The sequence below is a fragment of the Zootoca vivipara genome, chromosome 4 (genome assembly GCF_965207765.1).
Source record: "Zootoca vivipara chromosome 4, rZooViv2.hap1.1, whole genome shotgun sequence".
In the NCBI taxonomy this organism is placed as follows: domain Eukaryota; kingdom Metazoa; phylum Chordata; class Lepidosauria; order Squamata; family Lacertidae; genus Zootoca; species Zootoca vivipara.
This window is the reverse complement of record NC_142587.1, coordinates 66,635,219-66,660,727: the sequence shown is the minus strand read 5'-3', so window position 1 is coordinate 66,660,727 and position 25,509 is coordinate 66,635,219. Positions and strand designations below refer to the sequence as shown.

The 25,509-nt window shown below is 42.2% G+C and overlaps 1 protein-coding gene across 22 annotated transcripts in view; it reads left to right on the top strand.

Moving 5' to 3' along the window:
• The window catches only part of PHLDB2 (pleckstrin homology like domain family B member 2), a 79,160-nt gene that overhangs the window by 20,405 nt on the left and 33,246 nt on the right, over positions 1-25,509 (top strand). For all 22 annotated transcript variants that reach the window (XM_088668059.1, XM_088668075.1, XM_088668073.1 and 19 more), the window contains 4 exons: positions 3,960-5,296; positions 14,386-14,769; positions 18,544-18,687; positions 19,784-19,921. In XM_088668059.1, the coding sequence (XP_088524185.1) occupies positions 3,960-5,296; positions 14,386-14,769; positions 18,544-18,687; positions 19,784-19,921 (2,003 nt within the window). The remainder of the gene's footprint in view (positions 1-3,959; positions 5,297-14,385; positions 14,770-18,543; positions 18,688-19,783; positions 19,922-25,509) is intronic.

Below are 25,509 nucleotides of genomic sequence, written 5' to 3'. Positions count from 1 at the left end.
ATAAATGTAGATATGTGATCAGTGTGGTATGGAGAAATCTGAACTTATTAATAGGAAATATTGCATTAACTTTCTGTGTTCCTAAATCGTCTTGAAAAATCCATAGTGTTTAACTGGAACCAGATCTTTGTCCCACAAACCTGCTTTGGCTACCTTCGTTCAGCTCTGGAACAAATGATGTGCAATTTCTGAACATATATTTCACCATCTACCACATTTGAGGTTAAGGGGAAGAGTTTTCCATTTCAGGGCAATTTTCCAGATCTTTATGGGTTTGCTGGCATGTTTGTCTGTGGTTGGTCAAGAAGGGAAGTAGCAGGAACTTTTTTAGGCAATATGCATCTGGTTGTGGATTGCTGGGATATTAAACATCCAGAAGGGGAACATATCCTGCTCCAGTCCTTAGGCGGCTGGTATGTGAAGCTGCTCATAATAACTCTAGCAGTTGAATCAAATTGTTCTTGTGCATTTGGGTGGAGTAATGGAAGATACTTGCCAATGGGTAATTTTTTTCATGTGCTTTGACTCCCTGTCACAGATGGATAGTCTTTTGCATCACCACTGATAAATCTATACCAGGCATCCCCAAACTGCGGCCCTCCATATGTTTTGGCCTACAACTCCCATGATCCCTAGCTAACAGGACCAGTGGTCAGGGATGATGGGAATTGTAGTCCAAAACATCTGGAGGGCCGAAGTTTGGGGATGCCTGATCTATACAGTGTTGCCAACAACTTTAGGGGGGGGGAATGCTGTGTGTTTTGTTAACTTGCAAACCTGGGTCCTTCCATCTAAGATTGCAGGCCACGCTTAGGCAAAACACACAGGTTCCTTCATAGGTGGAATAGAGAAATAAAGAGAAACAAAGCAATTTTATACAAATCGAACTGGAGATTAGTTTTATAATAATAATAATAATAATTTATTATTTATACCCCACCCATCTGGCCGGGTTTCCCCAGCCACTCTGGGCGGCTTCCAACAGAAACATTAAAATACACTAATTTGTTAAACATTAAAAGCCTCCCTTATTAGGTTAAAAAAAAGTAATAAACTTCAGTTCCGTTTATACAGAAACTTCATATACCAAGGAACATGTCTGCTTTTGCTATTGATGGAGACCAAGACCTGGGGAATAGGACTTTTTAAATATATATATATATATTAAAAATATATAAAATTGTATGCATATTCTTCTTTGTCCCTGCAATCCTCTGAGGCAGTCCTAGATGCATCTGAAATGTGCATAGCACCTGATCTAAGCCTGCTGCCTCCCCACACAGCACATTTAAAACCAAGATGTGCTCCCTTAAAATCTGCTCTGGGTTTTTTCACACACACCCCCAAGCAGATTTGGGGGTGGTGCAATGGGATAATGAGGGAGGGGAATTCAATCCCTGTGTGGATTTAGTTGGAAAGAGCCCCATGTTTTAAAACTAATCTCATGGCTTCCATCAGGATTCTCGACATGAGACTCCTGCCCAGATAAATGTACTTAGGATCGTTAAGGTAAAGGGACCCCTGACCATTAGGTCCAGTCGTGACCGACTCTGGGGTTGCGCGCTCATCTTGCATTATTGGCCGAGGGAGCCGGCGTACAGCTTCCGGGTCATGTGGCCAGCATGACAAAGCTGCTTCTGGCGAACCAGAACAGCACACGGAAACACTGTTTACCTTCCCGCCGGAGTGGTACCTATTTATCTACTTGCACTTTGACGTGCTTTCAAACTGCTAGGTGGGCAGGAACTAGGAGCGAGCAACGGGAGCTCACCCCATCGTAGGGATTCAAACTGCCGACCTTCTGATCGGCAAGCCCTAGGCTCTGTGGTTTAGACCACAGCGCCACCCGCGTCCACTTAGGATCTTAGTCTTAGCCTAATGTGTCTCCTAGAATTGCCTGGGATTCTAACCCTTCTCAGGCGTAACAAATTCTGTGTTTTTCAAGAACTAGCTATGCCATCCCTGATAAAGACAGGATTGCACTACATACCGTTGTACCATATATTAGAAATGACATCCCATTAAGTATGAGAAACTTTGAGACTTCAGGTTGGATTGTGCTTCTTGGCAGGCAGGTGCAAAATAAAATACTTCTCCATGATAGTATTTTGATTGGAACTGTATTCATATTATAAAACATGAGTTTTTGTTCGAAGTCAGTTTACCAGCTTACTAAAACTGCCAGCTGAATCCAGAGAGCTTTGGCAAAGGAACAGCATAGATTGTGAATCATGCTACTATGACCCTTGCCAGTAATTCCATATATGTAATTCTGCTAGCTCGGCAAGATGGGAGACCTCATTAGGGGAGGGTATAAAGCAGGCATCGGCAACGTTTTCCGGCCGTGGGCCAGATCATTCCCACAGACGATCATCCGTGGGCTAGACATGCACCGGACATGCACAGAAGCGATTTCCAGTGCCCATGCTGCCCATGTCCAAAATGTCCGCAGCACCAGAAATTGCTTCTGCGCATGTCCGGAAACCGAAAATCACATTTGGACATGTGACAGAAGCAATTTCCAGCTATGCGCTGCCCATGTCCAAAATGTCCACAGTGCCAGAAATTGCTTCTGCGGCTGCACGGACACGATTTCTGGTGCCACTTGGCGAGTTACCACACTGCGCCGGTTTAGCGCAGTGTGTGGGGGACTTGCTGAGTCGGCAGCTCGGTTCATGGGCGGTCCGTGGGCTGAATAAATGGCCTCCATGGGCCGCATCCGGCCCATGGGCTGGACGTTGCCGACCTGTGGTATAAAGTGATTAGAGTGTTGGACTAGAACCTGGAAGATAAGGGTTCAAATCCCACCTCGGCCAGGAAGCTCGCTGGACCAGTCACTTTTCCTCAATCTAACCTACATTTAGGGGTGTTGTGAGGATAAAATGGAAGCCAGGAGAGGCCATGCACACTCCTTTTTGCTTTTTGGAGGAAAGGTGGGATATGAATGTAATAAATTTAATAATGTGGTCTGATCACCAAAGAAACTCTGGGTAATCTTGAAAATTTAGACAGGGCAATGCCAAATGAAACTTAGCACCCATTACAGTAGCCAGTCAGATATTAACCATCCAGCCCTTGTACCTCATTTTTGCAGATATAATAATAATAATAATAATAATAATAATAATTTATTATTTATACCCCACCCATCTGGCTGGGTTTCCCCAGCCACTCTGGGTGGCTTCTAACAAAATATTAAAATACAGTGGTCCAAACATTAAAACTTCTCTAAACAGGGCTGCCTTCAGATGTCTTCTAAAAGTCTCATAGTTATTGTTCTCTTTGACATCTGGTGGGAGAGCGTTCCACAGGGCAGGTGCCACTACCGAGAAGGCCCTCTGCCTGGTTCCCTGTAACTTGGCTTCTTGCAGCGAGGGAACCGCCAGAAGGCCCTTGGCGCTGGACCTCAGTGTCCGGGCATAACAATGGGGGTGGAGATGCTCCTTCAGGTATACTGGACCAAGACCGTTTAGGGCTTTAAAGCTCAGCACCAACACTTTGAACTGTGCTTGGAAACGTACTGGGAGCCAATGTAGGTCTTTCAAGACCGGTGTTATGTGGTCTCTGTGGCCGCTCCCAGACAGACAGCTAAAACAGGTTCTTGTGTCCCTGGTGGGTTGTTGTACATTGCTGATTTGGTAGAAACACACACTGGGCAGGTCTGGTATAGTTATTTCTTCCACCACATTGAGATAACCCTCTTCTCCACCTTGATTTTTCTTACAAGGTGGTTATTTGAAACCTCCCTGAATTTTTATTAAGTGCTTTGAAACACATTCTCTGAAAGTAACAATCATTATTGGATTATATGACCATATTTACTAGAAAGGCATTATGGATTTCATGTGATGTGAGTTTCTGCACATGAATTGTAATCTGATTGCAGGTTTAATGCCAAATAATTCCCTTTGCTGAAATGTTTTTCTTTTCCTTCTCTTTCTCCCTCTGCCTTCCTTCAGGTGCCAGTAAAATGATGGAAGAGTACAGTCACGTGCAAAACCAGGTAGAATTACAAAATCCCAATTTAGGGAAGGAGGGAGTGATGAATTCCCTTGAAAATGATCTCCAGGATATAATGGACAGACTTAACCAGAAAAAAAATTCGCAGAGTCTGAAGTTCAAGGCAAACGGTGATTGTGCTGGTTCTTACTTAACACTCTCACAGCCGCTGCCTCCCAAATCCAGCCCGGCGTCTAGTGTTAAGAGTATGTCGTCTGCTTCCAAGTTCCAAGGAAGCAAGCCGTTGGCTTGTGAGAGCTCTTACCTTTCAGAAAAGAACATCTCTGGGAAGCATCTGGGCTCCATTTCAGGCATGTCTCCATCCTTAAGTGGGTCCAGCCTAGGGAGGAGAGACTTTGATATTTACGTTCCCAGAGAAAATGAGAAACAGTTTGGACATCTGGATAAGTTTCCCTACTCAAAGTATAGTCAGAAGAATAAATCTTACGATAACGTCTACTTCCCAGGAGTGCTGGATGGGCGGAAAAACTCTGTGTCTCTTCTTGCCATGTGGAATGGAAGCTCAGGGAATGAAATAATTCTTTCACCACTCGGATACTCAGGAGCCGCTAGTATGCCCTCCAGCCCAAAGCAAGGCAGGAGGATGAATATTCAAGATATCCTTTCACTTCAGACCAGACCAGCTAAACAGAAGGACCCAGCCGTGGACATGTTGGGGTCTAGAACCAGGAAGTATTCTGGAGGCTCCCTGAGCCATATGGGAGTTTATAGCCGTTCTTTACCCAGGCTTTACAAATCGTCAGAAAGCCAGCTGGTGCCGCTAAGTTTACCCCCAAGGAGCTCCCTTGGGAACACCAAAAGAAAAAAGATTGTGGAAAAAGATCTTCTACCTCAGAGTATACTGGATGCTGACAATTACCTTAACTTTTCTTCCTACACCTCAGGGGGTTTGCCGCATACGAACTTTGCATCTGAAACCAATTCCTATGTGAATTCAACTCTCAGTGTTCCTGCCAGCCCCCGCATGGCTCGGAAAATGCTCCTGGCTTCTTCTTCCCCGTACATGCTTGACGACTTTGACAGAGTTGGACTCTCAGGGACGAGCCCAAGCAATTCTTTCACCCCTGTGGATCCCGAGAGAGCGTTCCCTATCAGAAGGAAAGTTTCCAGCAGTTCCATGGAGTTCGAGGAAACGGAGCTGGAAAGCCTCAGGCAGACCCCTTCCATCCGGGAGCGAAAGAATAGCATTAGTTCTGTTTCCGGAAGGGATGACCTCATGGACTACCACCGGAGGCAGAGGGAAGAAAGGCTGAAAGAGCAGGAGATGGAACGACTGGTAATGATACTTTCTGGTTAATTTTTAACAAGCCATTCTGCTTCCAAGCCTAACTTTGCCCAAGTTAAAATTATTAAGACAGTGTGTGTGTGTGTGTGTGTGTGTGTGTGTGTGTGTGTGTGCTGCTGTTGTGTTTTCAGTTTTGGGTGTTTGACCTTGTACATGGGTGAAACAGTGTTTACTCTGTCAACCTCCGAAAGTCAATTGGCCATGTAGTGTCCTGCCTTGAAAACTGGGCGGTCTAATGAAATCATATGTATGATGTAGGAAATTGATAGGAATTGCAGCCATTCATCCTGCGCGTTCTGCCAAGATGACCATATACTTAAAAGCCACAAATCATAGGCTGCAAGGATACAGCACTTAAATAAAAAAAGTTGATGTCATTGTTTTGTGGTGGTTGGGTAAGTAACTCATGTCTCCAGCCTAAGCTGTTCGGAGCCATTCTTGTATGCATTTTGTTGAAGAGAGCAAACTGGAAAATATTGTGACAGCATGCAGACCAGAGTATGGTCTGAAGGCATGTGTTGGCACCACCTTGCGGGTGGCGCTGTGGTCTAAACCACTGAGCCTCTTGGGCTTGCCGATCAGAAGGTCGGCGGTTTGAATCCACATGATAGGGTGAACTCCTGTTGCTCTGTCCCAGTGCCTGCCAACCTAGCAGTTCAAAAACACACCAGTGCAAGTAGATAAATAGGTACTGCTGCAGCGGGAAGGTAAACAGCATTTCCTTGCACTCTGGCTTACGTCACAGTGTTCTGTTGCGCTTGAAGTGGTTTAGTCCTGCTGGCCACATGACCTGGAAAGCTGTCTGTGGACAAACGTCTGAAAGCGAGATGAGCGTCGCAACCCCATAATTGCCTTTGACTGGACTTAATGGTCCAGGGGCCCTTTACCTTTTACCTGCTGAAGATGGGTGGCCACCTGGGAACCAAATGTACCCTGCCTCAGGTTCCGTATCAGAAGAAAGGCTGAATGTAAATGCAAGAAAATAAATAAATAGATTGTTCAGTCGGAGCATATTTCCATTTGGAGCCATCATAGCTTGTGCCAGACAGATTTTAAAAATGGTGAGATAGCACAGGACTAACCTTCAAAGCACTTTTTTTTCCAGGGAGAGTGCACACATGCATGTTCATCATTGCATGACTTGCAGTAAGTATCAAGTGGTGACTTGAATGTGTGAACGAGTCATTCCATAGAAAACAGAGTACCTCAAATAACAGTGGGCTTCATACATGCAGCTGCAAGTCATCAAGCCCATGCACCCGTAAGTGATGAGAAATCTAACAATGTATGTGCATTCTGCAGTGGCTCTAAGCCTCTTGTCATTGGTTTGCAACAGACAGCAAGTATTCTGGTGGTTCCTGTTCCTAGTGCATTCTGCTTGAAGGATGGAAGGTGCAGAGAAACATGTTTCAGAGGCATAGTGGGACATTAGAGTCATACCAGGTGTCCTGTGGCCCCACATGATAGAGGATACTTCAGTGCTGATGGTAAAGGTAAAGGGTAAAGGGACCCCTGACCATTAGGTCCAGTCGTGACCGACTCTGGAGTAGCGGCGCTCATCTCGCGTTATTGGCCAAGGGAGCTGGCATACAGCTTCCAGGTCATGTGGCCAGCATGACAAAGCCGCTTCTGGTGAACCAGAGCAGCACATGGAAACGCCATTTACCTTCCTGCCGGAGCGGTACCTATTTATCTACTTGCACTCTGATGTGCTTTCGAACTGCTAGGTTGGCAGGAGCTGATGTGGGTATACAGAGCTAAAAAGAGAAATCTCTTAATGGGAGATTTGGAGGAATCGGTAATTATACCCTTGTGAAAGCTTGAGGAATAATACTTATCATAAAGATAAAATGACAAAATATTTGTTTCAGATTTTGTTTGGCTGTTGTTTCCCTTACAGCAGCACTTTCTTCTCCCTTTTAGCAGCTTCCATCCTGTAATAGGATGTAGGCCTGCTGGTTTGTAACATGTGAATGAGCCTCGGTGTTTACATATGAAGGAATTTCCTCCCACTTAATTTAGTTTTCCATTTTTAGCATTCTACAAGGGTAATTGTCTTTCAAGTTGGCCACTCAGAGCGCTGGGATTGGGGACTTTGTGTTCAAAACACTGAAGGGCGTTAAGAACCAACAAGAACAGCTCTGGAAGGAAGCGTATATTTGTCGGGCAGACCCCCTTCCATCCTTGGCTTAATGCTTTTTTTTTTTCAAAAGGTCAGCTGTTCTGCAGCTGTAATTGTACTGTCCTTCAAAGGAGCCTCTTGGTGTTGTGCTTAGTTACAGGGCAGGCTATGATGCCAGACTCGCTCTGCGTTTCTGCCCTGTGTGTGGAGAATCAAGCAAAGAATCTAGATCCATTTCCAGTGGATAAATAAGAAACTAGTTTTAGCATCTTCTTTTCCTTACTTTTTATTATTATTATTATAAAAAAGTGTTCAGCATTAATTCTTCTCAGAGCACAATAATTTATTCTGTTTTCTTGAGAACTCATTCAAACGCACAAGTAGGGATGTTACATTTCCAGGAACCCTCTAACTATGCCATGGAGGATTCCCTGCTTCTTCAAGGAAAACAAGTTTAACAAGTTAGCATATTTTTAGTAACATGGTTCTTCTGCGTGTCTGACAAGAGGCAGGGCTCAATCTTCTGGGATCTTTCAGTGACACGGGGACAAATCATTTGGCCCAGTTGGTTAGCCTTTGCTTCTCCGTGTTCAGGCATTGAACTGTGGGATAGCTCAGCTGGTAAAGCAAGAGACGCTGAAAACCAGGGTCATAGGTTCGAACCCCACGCCAGGCAAAAAGATTCCCGCATTACAGGGAAGTTGGACTAGATGGCCCTTGTGGTGCCTTTCAACTCTACAATTGTCTGATTCTATTATTCTGTCTTGATTTCGTGGGTCAGGCTGCTGACATGTTGAAGTTAGGGAATGGACTGCTGAAGAGAAATGGACAGCTCTGCCTCTGGTGTCCAAGTTGAGTAAAACCAACCTGCAATTTAAGGAAGTGCACAGTTTTGCCTCTAGATGGTGCTATTTAATTAAAAATGCTGTAATAGATACACAGAAGCACGCATAGGGTTGGTTTCAGTTGTTTTGCATCCCATCTCAGTGATTAAAATAGAAAAAAAGGTTATTGATGTATGCTACTACTGCCGCCTGTATTTTGTTAGCCCCAAAATGGAAAATGGGCAAGGTCCCAACCAAAGAAGAATGGCAACCGAAGTTGACAGAATATGCACGGCTTGCAGACTTAACATATAGAATTAGAGAACAAGAACCTACGTTTAGAGACGATTGGAAAATGTTTATTGAATATATGGGGGGAAATTGTGTACACTTGAAAACGTTGGCAGCATTAAGATGAATTCAACAGTAAATAAGTTTTGATGGATGTAATACAGTCAAACCTTGGTTGTTGAACGTAAAGTAATCCATTCCCGAAGCCAGTTTGGCTTCCGAAATGTTCGACAACCAAGGCACAGGCTTCTGATTGGCTGCAAGAGCCTCCTGCACTCAAGTGGAAGCTGCGCCGGACGTTCAACTTCCATAAAACGGTCGAAAACCGGAGCATTTACTTCGGGTTTTTGGTGTTTGGGAAACGTTCCAAAATGGAAGCGTTCGGGAGCCGAGGTTTGACTGTAATGGAATACTGAATGGTTCAGTTTATGCAGGGATTTATGGTATGCAAAATGAACCATGGAAAGAGAAGAAGGGAAGTCACTGATATTTTAAGGATGCTTTAATGAGTATTCAAAATTGTAAAACAGAAAATTTAATAAAAAATTCTCTCTCTATATATTTTTAAAGCAAATAAAAAGGGCATATCTTCAGTCCACTCCAAGCGATCAGAATATGAAGTTCTCTGTCTGGAGAGCAATCTGGATCCTTGAGATCTGAAGAGGAAATCCACGGCAGCACTAAGATCAGGACATAAATCAGGCATAGGCAAACTCAGCCCTCTAGATGTTTTGGGACTACAACTCCCATCATCCCTGACCACTGGTCCTGTTAGCAAGGGATGATGGGAGTTGTAGTCCCAAAACATCTGGAGGGCCAGAGTTTGCCTGACATAAATCTTCTAACTAAAGAGCAGCCAGAAGGATCTCAGTGCTCAGTACCGCAGCACTGAGATGAGAGATAAAGCCCTCTGCCTGCTCTTTAACACTAAAGAGTCAGTTTTCATCTGTACCTCAGGGCAGGAGTGGGACTGGAGACATGTTCATTTCATGTTGCGGATAGCTTTCTGTGCAGAGTAAAAGGCACGCTCCCCAAGCATTGGAGTGGGAAGGGCTGGAAATGCTGATTATGTGTGTATGCACCTGCATGTGTGAATGAAGGGGTGCTGTGTTCCTGTATGTTTGGTGAGTGTGCTATGTGTGTACATGTGCTAGTTCATGTGGCCCACAGAAAGGCGTCTGGCTGCCAGTGTGACCTCAGGGCTGAAAAAGGTTCATCGCCCTATCACAGAATCAGAGAGTTGGACGATATAGTGTTAATATTAATTTATTCATTTTATATAAGGAGTATGTTCTGATCCGTGCTACATCTTGATTAGGCCCTTGAAGCAAAGCTAGGAGAATAGTAACATTGGCTGATCTCCTCGTACCACAAAGATCTCAGGGCTGCTTGCAACGAGACAAAAGAGAGGAAAATATAGGACACACACCAAGATGTATGTGGTCACACACAAACAGGTAAAAGGCCTCATTCCCCAAGAACATCAGTAGGATCACTGTTAAAGCAACCACCGCCAAGCAGCCAGAGAAAAAAACTAAAATCCAATCCCTGACAGCTGCTGGAGAGGCTGTTTCTTCATGCAAAATGGGCTTCTTACTTTGCTCTTCCTAGTGTAGTTTTGCACTTTTCCTGCTTGCAAAAGGTCCAATAAGAAAAGTGATATAAATTGGCACTGGAAAGTGCAGGTTAACAGCTGTTATCTACCAGTGCCTCCCAGATACCTTTGCACGAATGTATCGGGATGAATGCTCAGTAACTTTGTATGAACACGTTAGCATGAATGCTCAGTTGAAAAGCTGGTTAGGAAGCTCCCTGGTAGTCCTGGCACTAAAAAAGGAAGTAATGCTGCCACCTGGTGGTTTTTTCTGGGGAGAGCACTCCATAGTCAGGGACCTACAATTGAAAAGGTTCTCTTGTTGCCACCTTCTTCATAGGTCAAAGCCAGTGCTTCTCAAGGAGACATTGACCACATTACTCTTCTTATTATTGTGCTACTCAGGATGGTCTCAGGGGCCAATGGTTGTGCTGCTAGTGTGTGTAGTATAATAATAATAATAATAATAATAATAATAATAATAATAATAATAATAATAATTTATAAATTAAAATCTTATTGCCATTTCACATAGCAGATGCAGATGTGGGATTTGCTATCTTTGGGGTAATAGTGGTGGAATATACTAGGCAAAACAAGGACACATTACCTAAACAGCCTGGGCCCAGTATACCTGAAGGAGCGTCTTCACCCCTATCATTCAGCCCAGACACTGAGGTCCAGCTCCGAGGGCCTTCTGGCAGTTCCCTCACTGCAAGAAGTGAGGTTACAGGGAACCAGGCAGAGGGCCTTCTTGCTAGCCCTGTGGAACGCCCTCCCATCAGATGTCAAGGAAATAAACAACCACCTGACTTTTATAAGACATCTGAAGGCAGCCCTGTTTGGTGACGTTTTTAATGTTTGATGTTTTATTATTTTTATTATTATTCATATTCTGTTGGGAGCCAACCAGAGTGGCGGAGAAACCTGGACAGATGGGTGGGGTATAAGTAATAATAATAATATAATAATAATAATATTCTCAAATTAAATCCATATATTGAGATGCTGAATTATGAATGTGTCAAAAGCCTGGTTGATCTTACTATCCCCATATTTCATATTGCGGGTTGAGGTTGAGAAGTAGTGACACCTTAAAGGCAGCAAGTGAGTTCATACCTGAGGTGAGATTTGACACAAAGAGTCCCAGTTCACACTTGCTCCAGCTCTTACCTGTAGACTAGAAAACTCAGGAGGTAGGGAAGCTCCGATTTACATTTGCAATAACATACTGAATCTATGTAACACCACAGAATGTAAGAGAGCAGCAGTAGAAATGGAACAGATGGAACTTATAAGGGCTGGAGAAATGCAAGTCTGCTTTGCACTCTGCTGTTCCACCTTAGCAGAACTATAGATTTCACCACAGATTTATTTTGGGGGGGAAAGGTGGTTGTGACCCTATTATTGAACTATGAGGCTGAGGAGTAGCTAGAACCAAGGGCACAGAACATCTTCTGTGGCCAGCCATAGACTAATGGTGTCAAACCATAGGACCAGAACCCCTTTCCTCACCTGAAGGTAGATCAGTCACAGAAAATACAGTGTGCGTAAAGTTTCACAGTCTAATGGGAAGTACTTGAACCCTACCGAGACACTTTAAGATCTTGGGTGGTATTCCACTGCATTTTACTCAGCTTAGATCTGTTGAAACCAATGAACCTCATTTAGTCATATTCATTCATTTTAACGGGCCTACACTGAGTTATGATGCTTAGTTGAATACCATCCTCTCTAATAATCTCATTGTGTTTTTTCTGCTCTACCTAATTTCATGGTGGATTGTGCCCTCTGAATCCCCGTAGAATAGGCAGTTGTCTATAATGCGATGAGTGTCATATTTTGTGAAATATGCTGTGGTGATAAAAAGAAACTTGTGACTACATGTGCGCTGTTAATTCCTGCGAGTCTCCCGGTTGCCTCTCTGTTTTCCTGAGTTGCAAGAAGAAATTAAATTTATGGCATGAACAGAATGCAGGTGCAATGAAACCATGACTAGCTGGCAGCCAGTAGAATGATGTGAACAGACAGCACAGAATAGCAGCAGACAGAACTTCCTGTGCATAAGCTTTCTCATACCACGTTGTGCAAGTCAAAATAGAAATGAAGCAACATAGTCTCCTATTACCTCTGTAGCGAAAGGAAGCTATGTTTCTTACTTAGGCACAGAGGCGTTCTTTCTTGCAAATATAGGCATTTAGGGGCTTGCGATTTCTCACTAAACCTGCCTGTTTTCAGCTTTTCCAGATTTAAAATCCACATCTTGAGTTGTGTGATTGAAGTATCAGCAGTTGCATTCAGAAGCTTTTCTCTGCATTCTCAGTGGTTGGGCACCAGTTCTTAAAACAGTGATATCCTCGAGATTTTTCTCTGCATTTTTATATATATATATATATATATATATATATATATATATATATATATATACACACACACACACACACACCGTTCACCCTAATTTTTGGTGCATTCTAGACAGTTCTGGGTGAGAGTAAAACTCACCTCGTTGCATTTGAGAAAGGCTAAGGTGAACAGCAGCCACACAGGCTTCCATTTGATATGTCCTGTCTTCCAAAGAGTGGGTGAGGAGAGACGCCAGAACGAACACATCCTGTCGCTCTGTGTGGGGGTGGAGTTTTGTTTATCCCAACCGTTGCCGTGAAGGTGTAGCAAAAGTGCCAGCACAGTAGCCTGTTGCAGCATCAAGGGATGGATAAATGTTCCTGGCCAGCAGTTAGACGGTGCTTTCAGAAATGGGTTGGCTACTCAAAGAATACGGGTTTAAGAGGAAGAGAGAAAACACGGGCTAAGCAAATGAAGAGGGAGCTGGAGGCTTGTGGAGAAAATGCATGGAGGGAGCAAAGGAGTTTTGAGGTGCAAGGATTTTTGTTGTCATTTTGTCTTTACAGTTTACTGTCTTGAAAGAGGAGAAGAGGGGAAGTCAGGTTACAAGATAATTCAAGAATGCATTTGACTAGCTATGCTAGCTCAACTATACTGATATTTTCTCCATGACTTAGAAGGTAGAATTCAGAAGCAAGTACAGAATTTTCTCATAATCTTATCTTTTTCGGGATAGCATTGAACTCTTTTTTTCATATACTTGCATGTTTTTCATGGATATAAAGAAAATCTTGATTTCATAAACTCCACTTGCCTTTCCCCCAAGATTAAAAAAGGGGGGGGTATGAGTCCTTTTCTATATGATTGTTAAACATTTTTATTTATTTTTAAAACTATCTGTATACCACCCGCTTGCAAAACATCCAGGGGGTGCAGACACACTTATCCTGGAATAAATTCCATGAGACCCGTTGCTGTATAGACCTGCATCGGATTGTTCTGTAACATTGCAATCCTGAGCACACTTACTTGGGAGTAAGCTCCCTTGGACTCAGCAGGCCTTACAATCATAGGCTTGGACTGGATCTTAATTTTTTGTTCAATTTGCAGACAGATTGAAGTTGAGTCCTCAGGTAAGGTTAAGGTTAAAGGAGCACTTCTTAACACTCTGAAAATTAGGTAGCTGGCAGCTGAGACTCTAGTTGCCCTAGTTGTCATGTATAGTGCTTTTGAATGCAAGGTTAAGGCTACTGTAACGTGTTTAACTTGCATCCTGAAGAACCATCCTTTAAAACTGACTTTATACTGTACCTGAAGGTATGTAAAGCTATGTGTTGGTGACAGCTTTCTCAAGCCTATGTGGTGTAATTCGGCCAAATCCTCAGCCTTGCAGTTACACGAACTGCACAAGTACAGAGTACTCATATGTTGAAATGTAAGCATGAAGTGTGGTTTGCAGAGTTTCTCAAGAGGAGATTCAGCAATCACTGATGTTGGTGTAGTCTTACTAATCCTTCATAGTCTGCTTAGATCCTAACATTTGCATTACCACAAATGTTCATTTAGAAGATTTGCCCTCCTGAAGCCCATTGTTTTCTGTGAGTGTTCATAATTTAATAAAAGTTTGTGCCTTGTGTGACTTTTGCATGTTGCTTGCTTAAATTTATAAAGTATGCATGCATTGCTTTCTGATTAGAAGAATGTTAGATTGAAATCCATGATACCTACATTCCAGGTTATAGGTTTCGGGATCAATGTGCCAGTTTTTAAGTACCTTTCTCATTCAGTTTGATGCTAATATTAATGTATTAGCATTAATATGATGTATTAGCATTAATATGATGCTAATATTAATGTATCCTAGCCCTCAGCTTTAATGGTTTTCATTGCTTCTTTCAAATATTAGGAGCGTCAGCGGCTGGAGACCATTCTTAACCTGTGTGCAGAATATTCCAAGCCAGACAGTGATCCCGCCACTGTCACAACAGTAGCCGATGTTCAGAAAATCAATAAAGAACTTGAAAAGCTTCAGGTATCTGAGGAAGATTCTGTCTTTGAAGATTCTCAGATGACTCCCGAAACAAGATTCAGAAATCACTTGCAGATGCCAACTGGAGATTCCGACTTCTCTGAGTTCAGTGATCTAGGTCAAAATGCAATGGGATTCTCTACCCCCAGAGGGATGAGAACAAATAAACATTTAGGTGACAACAGGACAACATCACCCTTACCTTCTTCCCCCTTCTTGAAGAGTGCCAATGAATCGTCCTACCTGAGCATCACGTCCAAGGTAACGGCAAATATTTTACAAGACAAACTGGCTGGGGATCCCATTCTGTGTTAGAACAGTTACCATGAGAAATATTTAAAACCCACAAGTTTCAATCGCAAACCTGTATTTATATATATGTTTAGCTTAGAAATGCTAGTTTTGAGGCCACAATCCAGGTAAGTGCACACTAACACCTTGTAACTTCTTTTCTGAACAGCACCAACTTCCTCTTCACGGACAGGTCCCAATGCTGTTTGTTAGTGACTGCCTGCCACTGCCAAGGGGAGGGCCTGCTTGATTTTCAGCTGCCATCGTTGTTGGACAACCAAAGAAAGAGCCCATTTCATATAGCAGTGCAGGCTACATTCAGGGCTGCCACACAGTGGTGGCATCCAGGAAGTGCACAGTCCCTTTGGCACCAATCAGTGCAACGGATGGGAAGTACAGCCCTTGCAAAGTCCGCAACCAGATCAATATTCAAAAATAAAAGCTGGTGACTTTTTTTTCTTTTCAGCGCTGACATATGGTCCAAATGAAACAACAAGTAGCTGCCAGACCTTTCTTATGCTGCTGGACGTTACTTTTTTCTGTTGTTGTTGTTGTTTAGTCGTTTAGTCGTGTCCGACTCTTCGTGACCCCATGGACCATAGCACGCCAGGCACTCCTGTCTTGCACTGCCTCCCGTAGTTTGGTCAAACTCATGTTCGTAGCTTCGAGAACACTGTCCAACCATCTTGTCCTCTGTCGTCCCCTTCTCCTAGTGCCCTCAATCTTTCCCAACATCAGGGTCTTTTCCAAGGATTCTTCTCTTCTCATGAGGTGGCCAAAGTATTGGAGCCTCAGCTTCACGATCTGTCCTTCCAGGGAGCACTCAGGGCTGATTTCCTTAAGAATTGATAGGTTTGATCTTCTAGCAGTCCATGGGACTCTCAAGAGTCTCCTCCAGCACCATAATTCAAAAGCATCAATTCTTCGGCGATCAGCCTTCTTTATGGTCCAGCTCTCACTTCCATACATCACTACTGGGAAAACCATAGCTTTAACTATACGGACCTTTGTCGGCAAGGTGATGTCTCTGCTTTTTAAGATGCTGTCTAGGTTTGTCATTGCTTTTCTCCCAAGAAGCAGGCGTCTTTTAATTTCGTGACTGCTGTCACCATCTGCAGTGATCAAGGAGCCCAAGAAAGTAAAATCTCTCACTGCCTCCATTTCTTCCCCTTCTATTTGCCAGGAGGTGATGGGACCAGTGGCCATGATCTTGGTTTTTTTGATGTTGAGCTTCAGACCATATTTTGCGCTCTCCTCTTTCACCCTCATTAAAAGGTTCTTTAATTCCTCCTCACTTTCTGCCATCAAGGTTGTGTCATCTGCATATCTGAGGTTGTTGGTATTTCTTCCGGCAATCTTAATTCCTGCTTGGGATTCATCTAGTCCAGCCTTTCGCATGATGAATTCTGCATATAAGTTAAATAAGCAGGGAGACAATATACAACCTTGTCGTACTCCTTTCCCAATTTTGAACCAATCAGTTGTTCCATATCCAGTTCTAACTGTAGCTTCTTGTCCCACATAGAGATTTCTCAGGAGACAGATGAGGTGATCAGGCACTCCCATTTCTTTAAGAACTTGCCATAGTTTGCTGTGGTCGACACAGTCAAAGGCTTTTGCATAGTCAATGAAGCAGAAGTAGACGTTTTTCTGGAACTCTCTAGCTTTCTCCATAATCCAGCGCATGTTTGCTATTTGGTCTCTGGTTCCTCTGCCCTTTCGAAATCCAGCTTGCACTTCTGGGAGTTCTCGGTCCACATACTGCCTAAGCCTGCCTTGTAGAATTTTAAGCATAACCTTGCTAGCGTGTGAAATGAGAGAGAGAAAAAATAAATAAAAAGGGGGCAATAAGTACTCTGTTTCTCTCAAAGTGGCCTTTGTTAAACTGTTTGTCCACGAGTGTGGTGTGATGCTATTTGAAAGAGGGTTCATGATGTCTGGGTGTGCTCAGTTGCCTCCAGGAAACACAGAATGTTGAATGTCAGCTGGTAAAGGAAAACGAGGATGAGAAAAGTGAATTCACATCCTCGAGCCCTTTAGACCTTATAGTATCCTGTACTAGAGAATGGCATGGCTGCCTGGGACTGTCAACACAAGCACTGCACATCCCACCGAGCTATGATTAGCAGACTGCGAATGGTTTTGGGAGGGCAGAAAGAGAGGGGAATCCAGGCTGCAGTTTTTTTAGACACCCCTAAGAGATCAGAATTCACTTTTTAGAAAAATTGAACCCTGAATCTTCAGGTCTTAGTAGAAGTGTTGTTATATCATGGGATAAGCATACTAATTTTTCAGAAGTTAAAATGCTCTGCACAGAGCTCTCAGGAGGCAGACGCTGCTGTGTATTGTTGGTGAAAAGGAAATCGTAGAAGAAAAATTGTATTATTGTTACAGCAGTTGACCAACTAGGTCAGGCTGAGGATGAGGGACAGTCCTGTTAGTTTCTCCCTTTTGGTACATTATTCATATCATAAGGAGAGAGAAATGTATGGAATTGTTCCATGCCACCTTTTTATACTTCTTTCCCTCTCAAAGCACATAGTGCTGTTCCCCAGGGTGATGGGCTATACTGCTCACTATACTGCTATATGAACTGACCCAGCCCGTGCAATAATCATCTAGTCCCTTCTTCATGTGCCCCCTCTGCTTGATTATAATGCGCCCCCCTTTGTCTTTACAAGATTGTGGTCTTGCATCTCTTCCTTATGATTATACTTTGCCTTCTGTAAGTGAGGAGCCACTAGGAAGATGAAACCCAAGCTGCAGTGTTAGAAATAGCTGAGCAGGGATTCTTGTGAAAAGGGGCTTTCCTGCTAGGATTACTAGTGCTAGTAAGGAGTACAGTTCATTGTATAATTATATATATAATGTTAATAGCAATAGCAGTGATCACTTGAATGCAATTCATTATTTGTTTTAAAATGCCAGAGTTGCGGCTCCAAAACGGTATTGCTTAATAGACGTATGAGAGAAGGACCTATGGTTTAGTAATATAAGGCAAAAGACAGAGAATAGGAACTGAGTCCTGGGTGTAGTTCTGATACTGAGAAATACTCTTGTGACCTTATGCAAGTAACTTGCCCTCTGAAGACTAACCAGCCCCCTTTGGAACAGAAAAGCCATAGTCAGGACACCAGGGATGCAGTCCTAAGCACAGGCAATGTGTGAATAAACCTGCATAGATTGTTGTGCTATCAGTCTCTGCCTGTGCTAGGGTTTAAAGCAGTTTGATGCAGGCAGCCCTTTTTTAAAAAATGTTTAGGGGTACTCTCATTTTGACTCAAGAAAATCACCATTTTAGTAGTTCAAATTGGGGGAAATAAATACAGTAAATGGACAGAAGCACAAAGATTCAGAAACTGTTTAGGGGTATGCATACCCTTGCGTCCCCCCAGAAAAAAAGCACTGGATGTGGAAAATAGTTGCCCAGAAAATAGCCTTGACACTAGTTTTTGTATCTTCCTGCACAGTACAGTATTGTCCAATAGGTAAATGGGTAGAAGTTTTGAAACAGCACCTTTGAGGAATATGAGAAAAAAGAGGGGGGGGAATCTGATTTATAAAGTGCAATTATTATGCTGCTATTGTTCTTAAAAATCTGCTGGCCTAAGCAGTGTTTTGTGCCTGGTATTTTTAGGTAATACTAAGAGCAGTTGTTGGGGCGGGGGTGGAGAAATGAGAAAACGTACATTTTGGGAACTTGTATTTTTAAAAAGTAACAACACTTCCTTGTTCTTCTTTCAGACCGCAGAGTGCATAAGTGATGAACAAAGAGCACTGGAGCTTAATCAGATGGAAGAACAGCGCATCATAATACTGAATAACCTGGAAGAACTTGAACAGAAGGTCAAAGATTTAAATGATCAGATGGATGAGTCCTCTAGGGAGGTATAAAAAGTATTTTCTTTGTTTTTATCTGATTAGATTTGAGCCTCAATCTTGCTGTAAGAAGAAAAACACATTCATCAGATTACTGAAATGTTGTTTGATATGAAACAAGGGTGGAGAGCCAATAGCCCATGGGTCAAACCTGGTCCGCTGGTGGGTCCAAATTGGCCCCCAATTTTTCCCCAAGCCATGCTCACCTGCCTATCAGTTGATGATTGACAGGTAGGTGACTCTATGGCTTGGTGGGGAGATAAAGAATTGTCCATCTGGACCAAAAAGGTTCCCTGATACAATGGTCATCATTCCACCACATGTATTTTCTGAACACATGAAGGCATAGCAAGAACGTGCCTTTTAACTGTGCTCATGATACTGATATACTTACTGGCCACACTCCTAAGCACCAGCACACTGGGTGTTAGCATTTATTTTTACTCCCATCCAAATAACAAACCAATAGCACATCCAAGCAGCTTGGGGGCGAGGGTTGGTGATCTTCATTGGGACAACATCTTGGATCTTGGTGCCTAATCTATAAACCGCACTATGTGCAAGGGGGCTTACCCTCTAGTAAGTGTGTTTAGGACTGCAGAGTCAGGTAAGTAATGGATGCAACAAAATTGAAAATATGAACTGCTTGGGAATATGAAAATATGAACTGCTTGGGAGTACTGCAGAGTTACTTGCCATAGTCAAAGCGTGAGAAAATGAACGGCACCAGAATTCCCTTCTGAATTCTGCTTTACTTGGGATCTCACATCGCCAAAAACAACCTGCCAATGGCTCAGTTCCTAGTGAATAACTTTGGTAAAGGGGGAGCAGCTGTTGCAAAAGGGATCAACATAACAACGTGCCATGAGGAAGTGAATACTACAAGCACTAGAAGGTTCTTGAGAAATAGCCAACTTTGGATTCAGTTTTCAATAGCATGCTGTTTTTGTACATGTCTTAAACTATCTCAAGAGAAGTTAATGTGGCTTTGCATCACAGTGTGTTTAAAAATATGCATCATGCATGAATAGGCCTTCAAAAAGTGTGTGTCAGTATTTCTTTGTGAGCTTGATTGAGGCTGAGAATTTTTTTTTCGTGTTCTTAGATGGATATGGAATGTGCCCTATTGGATGGGGAGCAGAAATCTGAAACAGCTGAACTTCTCAAGGAGAAGGAAATACTGGATCATTTAAACAGGAAGATAGCCGAGCTGGAGAGAAATGCCATTGGTGAAAAGAGCAAGGTAAATAAAGTTATGGTATCCCGGTTTTAATTATATTTTTGTCCAGAATTGGAACTTCAGTAACTGGTATTTTTTTAATAAAAAAAATAGTGTGTCATGGTGCATTGTTTTAAGATGAAATAAAAATTATGTGAACTAATTTAGAAGCCACTTGCTGGCTGCTGTCTAGAGTTGTGAAAATTAAAATAGAAAGATAACTTGGACTTGGTATGGGTTTTGTTGGGCATTGATGCTATAATTAGTTACTTATTATAGTGATTAAGATAACACACAGCATGTTGAATGATGAAGAATGAGAACTAAGGCTGCAATCATTTGCACAGTTTCCTGGGAGTAAGTTGTTAAACTCAGTGAGATTTTCTTCTGAGTAGACATGAATAAGGTTAAACGGGGGAAATCTGTACTTTAATGTGGTGTCTACAGTATTTTTCTTATTGTGCATGTTCAGCAATTTTACTAATGTCATCTACAATGGGTTTCCTTCATAGTAGTGAAAATCTTGAGAATTTTATTTACCTCTCATGGCTACATATTTTTAGCTTAAGTACATTAAATTTTGCACGCTTGTAATTTGCTCTCCTAAACATGTTTTGATAACTGCTACGGAATACTGAGGGGACAAAAGGAAACGAAAATCTAAATTGCAAAAGAGCATTGAGCATGGAATTACATTAAATCATTTTATGTGTAACATGGAAGCCAACGTGCAAATATTGTAACATTTTAATGAAATGTTGTCACATTTCAGAAATTCAAGATGATGTAAAAATGAGAATCCACATAATCACTAAATTAGGTCCAAAGTCGTGGGCCAGTAAAGAAATACGTCATGGCCATAGCTTTTAGGAATGTGAGAAGTGATGTGTATATGTGTATATAAATGATTTACCCTTTCAGCAGCCCTCCTACATTGGTCCTCTCATTGGGAACTCTTGTATGGAACTTGCCTCCATGGAGCATGCATTTGGCATCAAATTTAAAAGCTGCTGAATGCAAACTCTGCTTGCAGAGAAACAATCTGAAGCACATTGCGAGGCTTCTGCTTGTTTATTTGCAGCTGCAGCTTTAGCCGTCCCACATCTGTCCTGATGTTCTATGAGGTTCAGTATGTATGGCTGTGGAAAAACAGTTTCATGGGCCAAATTAGGATGCCTGTAACTAAAATTCACCCAATAGGGTGAAGATATACACTGCCTTCACAACTGTTAGCAGTAATAATCATAATCATAATAATTTTATTATTTATACATTGTTATATATATTCTTGTATTATATTATATATTTAGAAAGCAGCTTAATGTATGTAGGAGATACACTAGTTAGGATTGCTCAGCGAGTTCTGTTTTTTAACACACTGTTCCTGAAAGAACCACTGGAATAAATGGTTTTGCAGCTTCTAGTTTCTAGTGATTGACAAATGGTTTGATGATACCGTATTGATGTGAATCTCATGTGCCATCAAACCTAATTCGCACCTAAGTTTTCAAAACCTATAAACCCCAAAAGTATTTGCTGCATCAGCGGTGCTTTTCAAACCTAATGCACACCCTGATTTTCGTGACATAATTTGGCCAAAAAAGGTGCGCCTTACATTCGAGTAAATACGGTAGTTGCAAGGAACAGCTGTAGTTCACACCTGCATCCTTCCTATGTATCATTTTGACTCCTTCAGTATCTTCCTTCAACCTTAAAGCCCATGTGGTATCATTTCCCCACTCGTATTCCGTTTTCTGGTACTGCTGTTCACTTCTGAACAGCTGTTCTGATCTCTTCCACCAGTGAATGGAGATTTGTGAATAGTGAAATGATATCTGTGTACAACTTATGAAAGACAAAACCATTTCATTCATAAAAATATATAGCACAAATGATGGCAGGTCTGTTTTGTGGTGGTGATAGCTTGATGTTTATGGAAAGATTTAAGACTGGAATTAATTGCTGATCTAGGCACCTGTTTGACAGGAAGCCTTATGCAAAGTCATCTGACTGTTTAAGGACACCTGCTTCAGAAGCTTGTGAAATTCTTAAGAGACATCATGAATGAAAACATAATCAGCTTTCCATCTGAGTGCTTAAAATAGACTAAAGGGAGAATTTTCATATTACTTGTAATCTTATTCATCTACTTCAAAGACCATAGACACGATACAACACGCTGCAGAATATTGAACCACTTATGCTTTCACAGTAATTTACTGCAAAGCAAATCCCATTGTTCTGCAGCAATTGAAAAGGAAACTGCACATTCACAACCACCTGAGTAGGTTATATTGTTAAAATCTTTTGAATAAAATCGAACCTAGTTTACTTGATTTCTTAATTTGCAGGAACAGACTAAATTCAACCTCAACAAAAAAAAATTAAAAAATGCCAGCATTATGAGAGTACTGCCGAATTTAGGCTGTGTACTATTTGCTAATGTGGAATAAAAGATGAAGGATCAGTGTAGCTTGGATAAATGTTCGTAGTACAAAAGAAGACCTTTGCTGCATTAAGCCAAAGGTCCATAGAGCCAACACAATGCCTCTGGGATGTTTCTGGGAAGTCCACATCCAAGTCATGAAAGCAACATAGATTCCCTGAACATGGAGGTGCCTCACAGCCATATATATAGACAGGCATATCCTCTTCTATGACTTTCTCTAAACTAGTAGCCATCATCACATCCTGTGGTAATGAGTTCCATAAGTTATGTTGGGTGGGGGGCTGTATACACTTTGCTCTATCTGCCTAGAATCTGTCGTTAATCTCTTTCTTTGGATGACCCTGAGTGTTTAAATCTTCACATTATGGGTAATTTTACAATATTTTATCCTAGGTGGGGGGAACCTTTTCCAGGCTGAGGGCTGTATTGCCTCATGGGGCAGTGGGAAGGGGCCAGAGCAATAGATGTGAATCTTACTTTTGCACGTTCTAGCCATGCAAAAGTTGGAAGTTTCTACACAGAGAGGTGCGTCTCTGCACTCTGTCAAACAAGATGCAGTAATCTCAGATCAAGAACACATTCCAGCTAGGCCGAAGCACTCTAGGAAGGGTACCAAGCAGGGTTTGTGAAAGGGTTTCACATGGGGCCTAAGTTAAGCTTATTCTCCTGGTTTCTTATCCGAAATTAAGCATTTCAAATGCACAGGGAACTCTGGCTTAATGTAAGCAAGTACAGTGGTACCTCTAGTTACAAACTTAATTCGTTCCAGAGGTCCGTTCTTAACGTGAAACTGTTCTTAACTAGAGACATGCTTTCGCTAATGGGGCACACGATTTCTGTTCTCATCCTGGGGCAAAGTTCTCAACTCAAGGTAACTCTTCCAGGTTAGCGGAGTTTCTAACGTGAAGCGTTTGTAACCTGAGGCGTTTGTAACTCGAGGTACCACTGTATCTTGATGCTGAAAGGAGGGGTGAGGGAGGAGCATATGTCTTTGGTGCTCATCCTGGCTTTATAAACCATGGTTTATAAACCAGCTTATAAGCCATGGTTTATAAAGTCTTGGCCAACCATCTGACAATGCCAGTGCATAGTAAGCTTATTGAGTGCTTCTGTTATAAATTTAATATCAGTTTATAGAATCATATTGCTAATGGGAATGTAAAACATTAGACCTGAACTTCACATGTATCCAGCCCTAAGCCAGGAGACAGAATGCATTACTAAGCCCAGCTTATTTGGAGTGACTTTTTTGCACTTCAGAACCAACTTTCATATTTCCAGAACTTTCTTAAAATTATATTTAGGCTTCATGCAATTATACAGGTTGTACAGTATTTCTTAGATTTGTATAAAATGCGCTTTTCCGATAGTGTAGTTTATATGGAATTATGTTCCCAGTGGAAAATTGCTTTGATATAAGATGAGACTGGTGAAAACAGGTGTACTCAGTGGAATTTCCCCTGTAGGAAAGAAGTTCCTTGCCTTGTTTGTGCATGTGTAGGGAACAGATAGGATTCACAGCTTCCAGCTACAGCTGGGAATCCTAGCAGGGACTCTTGACGGTGATATTTGACACGGTCACAGCTGCCAGAGAGGAAGGGAAGGGTATCCAGGATGGGCTGTGGCTCTTAACTTCCCCCTGCTGCTGGACCTCTGCCGCTTCCATTTCTCTGTTGCTGCTTATCTCCTGGTCAGGATCTCCCAGCTCTTCCTAATAGCAAAGATCTAGTGGAAAGGAAAACAGTGAGCTACAATCTCTATCATGCATGTTCACCTGAGTGGAAAAAGACCTCTCGTGACTAGGGGAAGGAAATGGAGGATGGTGGCAGCAGCACTAAGAAACAGGAGTTTCATCTGGGCCAGTTCCCAGCTGGATTCTTGGCTAAGCTTGTGGGTTCCTTTCAGGCATCAAAGGGTATGTAGTCAGTATGGGATTGGCTGCTCCACGAGATCCTCTAAACTGCGCATGTGCATGAATTCTAGGACTTCCTAACTGCCAGAGAAAAATTCTGATTCTTTACTAGCATCACAAACTGCTGATCAGTGTTTTGTAACTGTCTCATTTACAACTTCCCGTGTTGCTTGTTTATAGCTGCGTGGTGTGTCCCATTAAATCTGAGTCTTATCCTGCCAGTAACAAAATGCCTAACTTGTGCAAAGGGCTGCAGATGTAGTTTTCAGTAAAACAAAACAAAACCCTGCATAACATAAAGAGAAGATAAAGGAAACTATTGTTCTCTGGTTGAATGCTGGACAAATGTATTAAAGATTCACCCCTGCTTTAAACAAAAATATTGCAAAAGTGCTAGCATCCTGTCGAGATCTAATTTGACAGGTTGGGGGATATGAATCATTTTGTTTCTTGTTCCATGTGATAATCATGTAACTGGACGTCAGCCCAGATCATAGCTTACCATGCAGAAGCAGTATGCTAGCCTGCCTCATTGCATCAGTTTTTCACCTTAGCTTGCATGATCAGCAGCAACAAGCCAAGAAGACGAACACTCAGGAAGTCAAGAACAAACCTTGGCTTCATGATCATGGTTTGATCAGGAAAAAGTAAAGCATAATTCTGAGTTTGTGCATAATGATTAGCCAAGCTTCATGGCTTGCTCTTCATCCCAGAAGAGGAGCAAAGTGGCAGCAATTTGGGATAGTATGCACTAGCATACTACTTGCTCGTGGTAAGCCACAAACCACGGTTTACTGTGACTTGCAAAGTTGGGACATTATATATTTCTCTGTCTAGAAATTGTGAAAGGTTTTGGAGGAAAAGAGGAGAGCCAGCTGCTGATTATTCATATGACTTCCGCTTACCCATTTTTGTTCTATAAAATATTGTTCTTGCACGTATCCATCATGCATCACATTCATAGCTGAATAACACAAGACACATTCAATAGAAATGGTTGCGCTAGTGAATATTTATTTTAATAGAGAGGGTTCAAATTATTTTGTGCTTGGTGGGTGTTTTTTTAAGAGTCCATAGGAGATGCTGCTTTGGATTTAAGAAAAAGCATTCCTCTCTTTATTGAGACACTGTGTCTTAAAAAGAAAAAGGAAATGGCTCTTCCACTTGGTCTCAGGTTTCCTTCTCCATCCGTAGCATGCAGCTGTTAGCCTCCCAAATAACTGCTTCCCTTGTAAGATGAGCTCAATAACA